A 6000-nucleotide genomic window follows, 5' to 3' on the forward strand; every position below is an offset into this window, starting at 1 on the left:
TTCATTGCAGTCTTTTAAGGGGGGACGTGGCAAGTAAAACTAATTTTTTTATTAATGTACTGTTTGTGATGAAATTTGGTGTGTGTATGTGGATGATTGTGAGGATTCCAAATATGAAAACCGTTTTCAAATATCTCTTGTACTTTTTGAGTTACAAGCATAATTATACTAATTAATGCTCTTCACACTTAAAGAGATAATTATTGCTAAATGAAATTATTTTTTCATATTATTATGTTCCCAAAGCATCAACTTGTGCAAAGAAGCTATTAGTTGATTTTTCTAGTTCTTGTAACCATAAATAAAATTTCCAAAACATGGATGTTGTTTTGCGCACACATCGCAGTAATTATAAAATGTGTTCTAAAAATTTTAAATGATGAGTAAGAAGAGAGATAAAGCTTTATTGCACTGCTAAAGGCCTCCTGAGCCTAGTGCAAAAAACGGAACGACTCTATCAGTCTTTGTTAGAAAATGACAGATGTTCTAGCGAAGGCACATAGGCGAAAATCAAGAGTTGAGAAAACTGACTTTGAAAGTTCACTCTTGTTTGGAAGTTCACAACATGCCTAAAACACTCAGAATCCTCCTGGGCAGTAATCCTGAGATGCTGTGGCCTTGGCCTCTGTAGAGCGCAACCCAGTTTTGCGCTTCTTTGTCGTGGAACAATGCGCCTTTTGAGCCCTCTTTACCCTTTTGGCATCCTTTTCGGCTGCTCGCCGCAAAGAGCAGTCTCCTGGATTGAAGCCCAGTTGAGCAGTGATCTCTTGCAGCGCACTCTTGCAGCCACCATTGAAACGGCAGACTGCATCTGCAACTGCACTTTCCACACTTCGAAGGGAGGCGAACTGGCTCTTGGACTGGAGTGACCAAATGAGGCTGTTCATACTCTCCACAGCGTTCTGGGTTTTTCCCTGCGCACACCTTTCAAGGAGCTCTTTGTTCGAGAGGCGCTTGTAGATTGGCAGCAGTGCCACTCGCACGTGAGGGGGCAGTTTATGTTTGTGAGGCGGCAGCGGCTCTCCCTTGGCCAATGCCTGATTGTGCGGGCACCAGGAGTCAGTCCCACTTGGGCACAGGTTGTGGTGTGGATCCTGGTCTGTGGATGTTACATGGTAATAAGTGGCCATGATGGCCCTCTCCATGCCAGGAACATCGTTGGGGTGGCTCTTAATGGCCCAGCCATAATAATTCGTCAACTTCTTTATCAGGCCCTGCGTCAGCCGGCCTTTGCCACCCATGCTCAGTCCTCGGCCTTTGGATTTGTGCTCATCAAGAAGGTTGCGCAAGGAAGTGCCCATTCTTTTTTTCACATGGTTCACACACTCCTGTTTCTTAATCACCATGTAGCCATACACCTTGTCTTGCGTGAGGGCAAGGTACGTACGGCTGTCACCGTCGCAGAGCACATTGATGTATCGAAGCTTGTACTTGGTAAACGATCTTTCAAACATGATCCTAGCTGCTTCTACTTCCATTTGGCCTGCATTAGCATCGGTGTTCTTTTGGCACTGTGGCTTGTGTTTCTCAAGCCACTCCTCATAGTTGTCGTCACCAGGCTTGGGGCCAACAGCACAGCCTTGGCAGTAGTTGGACAGGACACAGTGGTCCAAGACCAAGCCTGTGTACAGCTCGATTACACAGCCCACGCCAATATGACTTCTGTGCCCCCTCGTCATCCACGTGCCGTCGTAAATGACGTCAATGTTGCCTGGCACTCCTCCTAGGTCCTTGTAAATGTCATGCACCTTCTGTGCACTTTCTGCTTCAATGCGGGTGGCAGCTGATGTGGTGGCAGGGTGGCTGTACTTCCTTTGCAGTCTCTGGTAGGACTTGTGGTGCAGTGCTCGATGCGAAATGTCCATCGCAGAAAAAATGTCATTTATGGCAGATTGTTTTCTGCCAACTGACTGCACAGCCCTCAAAACACGCACGTTTACCTCAAAGGGGTTCGTTTTTTGTTGCCCGGAGCACCTCGGGGACGACCACGCACTGTTCACTCTGCCACAATTGTCACAAAAAAGTTCCATCCTCGCCGCGAGTCCAAGGCAGTGCGTAGTCTCGAGGCGTATCGACCCTTCGTCGCACTTGTTGCACTTTACTGACGAAAGCAGACCGTTCAGCATCTTCTTATTTACAATGAAGAATGTGGAGTCCTTACCGCCGTCATTTTCGTCGCAGCCTTCGTTCAGAAGCTCGAGCTTCCGCTTTGAAGCGGACTTCGATGCTACGGCATCCAAAACATCCCGCCTTGTCTGCGCCCGCTGCGCGATTTCTTCACTGCTCGGAATCTGGGCCGAAACTCGCGATAGAATGTTCGACGCGCGCACGCCCGGAGTTGCAACGGCTGCCGACGCGGTGCCAGTGCAATCGGGTTCGCGAGAGCGTCCATCACGGTTGACGGCATCCGGCGGTCTGACATACGACGATGTGGCACCTTCCACACTCTCGGCCTCACAACAATCAGCGAAGGGTCTGAGTAGAGGCTCCGTGACGCTTGAAGAGCATGCTCCGTCCGGAACTGCGACTGGGACGGCAGCCGCAGTCGTCTGCCCTTTGTTCCAAGCTTTCCGACGCTTGCCGTACTTGTGGACGCTCCGGAACTTTTTTTGCGGCAACATAGCACCGCAGTATGAGCAAGCACTCAGAAGAGACCACCGATGTAAACAAAGCTTGGTAAAAAAAGCACGCGAACTATCACAAAAACAGCAAACTGGCAAAAAACGAAGCGCACGCCGGATGATTCTCGACACGGCGGCCGCAGATGCGCTCGCGCTTCCAAGGTTGCCAAGGTGCGCGGCGCAGCTTTGACCAGTAAGAGGTCGCCCCTGCTACCACGTGACCCGCGCAGCCAATTGCCGTTCTTCGTTTTCGTTTTTTTACTTGCTCCTCGCGCTTTTATTTTCACTCGGCCAAATACGAGACCGCGACCATCGGGAAGCCGGCTTTCTCCTCTTTCCAAAGCTACCAAAATGGCGGCCCACGGTCAACAACTTGGCGCGTTTGTGCGGCGTGAACAACACCGTTTCAGGGGCTTTTTTTTCGCACTTTTCGGCGACTAGCCTCGGCAAAAACACTATTTTCGGGATTTGTAGCGCACGTTTCGCTGTAATATTTTAGAACAAGGAAGTTGAAGGTCTGAAGATTACGAAAAAAAATAAATCAGAAAATCGCATATTTTGACCAAAATCGGCACTTTACTTGCCGCGCCCCCCCTTAAACATAACATGAAAAGCATACTGTTAATTGAGTCCCTTGTTCATTTGTAATAAAACATTTTCATTATTACCTCTATGTTTTCAATTCCTGCTTTTACGTATTCTTGTAGTCTTGTATAATGTTGTTCTGGTAAATTAACTTTTTCGATTTGACTATTTATTGTTTTGTGTTGAATGCACTTTTTATTTTTGTTCGTACTTGTAGCTTTTGCTGCTGTTACTTACCTTTTATGTACCCCATTAACGATAGGAGGTCCCCCTGACAGTTGCTTACTTTGGGACCTCATGACGCTGTATATATTATGTGAGCTCTTTTTTTGTTGTACTCATGTACTCAGCAATGAATAAACTTGAATAAACTAAACCAAAGTGATATTGTCAAGCATATGCAGTTGGGATATGATCACATACGTTTGCAAGATCACGCGCTACTCGCTCCATCCGTGAAGGAAACTTCCGCGCCGCTAACTGCATGACAAGTTCAACTCTGCGCAGTGCATGTAGCAATCGCAGTACAACATGTCCAGGCAAGCTAGAGCTGCTTGTGGCTGTCACAACACCAGGTAGAGCCTCTAGACGCTCTTTGCATTTGAAACAGAATAATTCTACTTAACAGACGCCATTCATATTTCGCTAAAACTCATGCATACCAAGCAGTTGAAGGAGCGTATTATCTCGAGTTCGAAATTTGGTGTCACCGCTCCTCCAAAGAATTGCTTCGCAACGAAAGCGAGGTTGTCTGCTGGCCCAAAAGGTGTCATATTTGATTTGACAAAAGAAAAAGACTGTCAAACAAAGCAAGGAAGAAATGACGCTTTGTCACGTGTTATGCTGTTTTGTCGTGGCCAGATGTTTGTCGTGGCCAGATGTGCTGCTGTCCAACTCTAGTGTAATATCTGGTGCCCATTCTTGCCCTTTTACCTTACGAGAAGTTTAGGACGCTACCTAGAATTCCAATTGTCTTAACCAAGTGCTCCTAAAAGCTAGGTCTCAATGTCATTGCTGCAGGTCTCTTATATTTTCTGCTCATTTTCTAGAAAGCAGTGTTGAAGTACATTATTATCAAGGCTCTCAATAATATTTTCTAATGCTTTTGAGATAGGTACTAGTGGTGTGTGATGAGCTGCTATGCCAAAGGAATGTCAGGTTCCGAAGGAAAAAGCTGTGTCAGTGATTTGAACATGTATAGATTAAAATTGATGTGGTCACAATGTTTTGCATTTTACTACCCAGTTTAGGTAACCACGTGAGTATTGTGCACCACAGGAATCAATACAGGAGGGTTCCCTCTATTGGACTGTCATTACTGTTTACTTTTGCTGCTTGGAAATCTCACATGGGCAAGGAAACTCTCCTGTGTTAATCTCACATGGGCAAGGAAACTCTCCTGTGTTCTTTCATGCGAGTGTACTGAACCTTAAACAGAAAGAAAATTCCAAGCCAGGTAGTGGTGGTACGTAGTAATGTTGACCCTGTTTGCCCTCAGCTCTAGCGGGCTTCTCGCCCCACCACAAGATCACCAGCTTCGAAGAAGCAAAGGGTCTGGACAAGATCAACGAGCGCATGCCACCTCGCAAGGATGCACCGCTACCGCACGGGGGTCCCTCGTCACCACAGGAGGAGCATGGTAGCAGCAACTCTGCCGGCTCCTGAAGGGGGTCTCAACCCTCTCCCGCCTCTTCCTCCTCTTCCCCCACCTTCCCCTCTCGGTTTTCCCCTTCCTTGTTAAGTGCCTCGCTCGCCTCCCGTTTCCCATCTCATCATCCCTTGTGTGCTAACAATGCCACGGCGCAGAGTGTGTGCTGCATGTGCGATGAGGAGACTGCTTGCCTCTTTTTCTCTCACTACCCTCTGTCGAGCATGCCCTACCAACTCTTCTCGATCACTCTTGCTTCTGTGCCCACTGTTGTGCATTTTTGTTCCCTGCTAAGTTATTATAAGTTAATGAGTGACAGAGTGCAGTTGAGGACTTGTTTTTGTGCAGTATTTGTTTGTTCGTTTTTCTTACTCATTTGCCTTATTGGGAACGCAGGATCGGAGTGCCCTCACGACGCTCCACAAAGCACTGATATGTGTGCGTGTCTAGCTGTGTGGGCTTGACACTGCTTGCCCTTTGTTGTTGCTGTTCTGGTCACCTTATCATAGTGTATTTTGTGTCCGGGCAGCAGAGTCGCACGGGCAGCATGCGCACTCATATGGGATGCTGAAACACTGTGCTGCTGCACTGCACTGCACGTGTCATCTCTTTTATATGCACACACACACAGGTTAGTTTCTTTTTTATTTTATTTGTACAGCAGCGGGCCTGTTTTACCGCTGCTTCCCACTCCCTTTCCTTGCTGTGACTGCCCTCGTGTTCAACTTATTGCAAATTGTGTGCGTGTGTGTGTGTTTGTGAAAGATGATACAGAATGCCGCCGCCAATTGTGAGGGGAGTACTGTGTGAGAGAGAGGGGAACTCTCATTTTTGTGTGGTGTTGTCATTGGAGGGGTGTAGCTCTCGCGGACATTGCGCATGTGTGCCCTTCTCCCATGCACGACTGATGCCAGTAGTTGTGGTGACTGCTGCCACTGAGGAAGTGATCATAGAGGGTTTTGCAAACTTGGGCGGGGCATGTCTGTGGGCCATCCGCACATCGTGTGACAGTGTGGCTGTTACTGATGGGCCTCTGGGGAGACGGGTGTGCAAGACCCTGGGGAAACTCTATACATACATGAGTGTACATAAGAGGGGGAAAAAAGAAAGACGAAAAAAACAAAACAAATAAGGCCTGACACTGTG

The 6000-nt window shown here is 47.6% G+C and overlaps 1 protein-coding gene across 4 annotated transcripts in view; it reads left to right on the plus strand.

Moving 5' to 3' along the window:
• The window catches only part of LOC119160794 (serine/threonine-protein phosphatase 2B catalytic subunit 2), a 124580-nt gene extending 119262 nt beyond the window's left edge, over positions 1–5318 (plus strand). For all 4 annotated transcript variants that reach the window (XM_037413031.2, XM_037413032.2, XM_037413033.2 and 1 more), the window contains one exon: positions 4705–5318. In XM_037413031.2, the coding sequence (XP_037268928.1) occupies positions 4705–4871 (167 nt within the window). In that variant the 3' untranslated portion in view covers positions 4872–5318. The remainder of the gene's footprint in view (positions 1–4704) is intronic.
• Positions 5319–6000: the final 682 nt, after the last annotated feature.

Source organism: Rhipicephalus microplus, chromosome X (genome assembly GCF_043290135.1).
Source record: "Rhipicephalus microplus isolate Deutch F79 chromosome X, USDA_Rmic, whole genome shotgun sequence".
NCBI classification, from domain to species: Eukaryota; Metazoa; Arthropoda; class Arachnida; order Ixodida; family Ixodidae; genus Rhipicephalus; species Rhipicephalus microplus.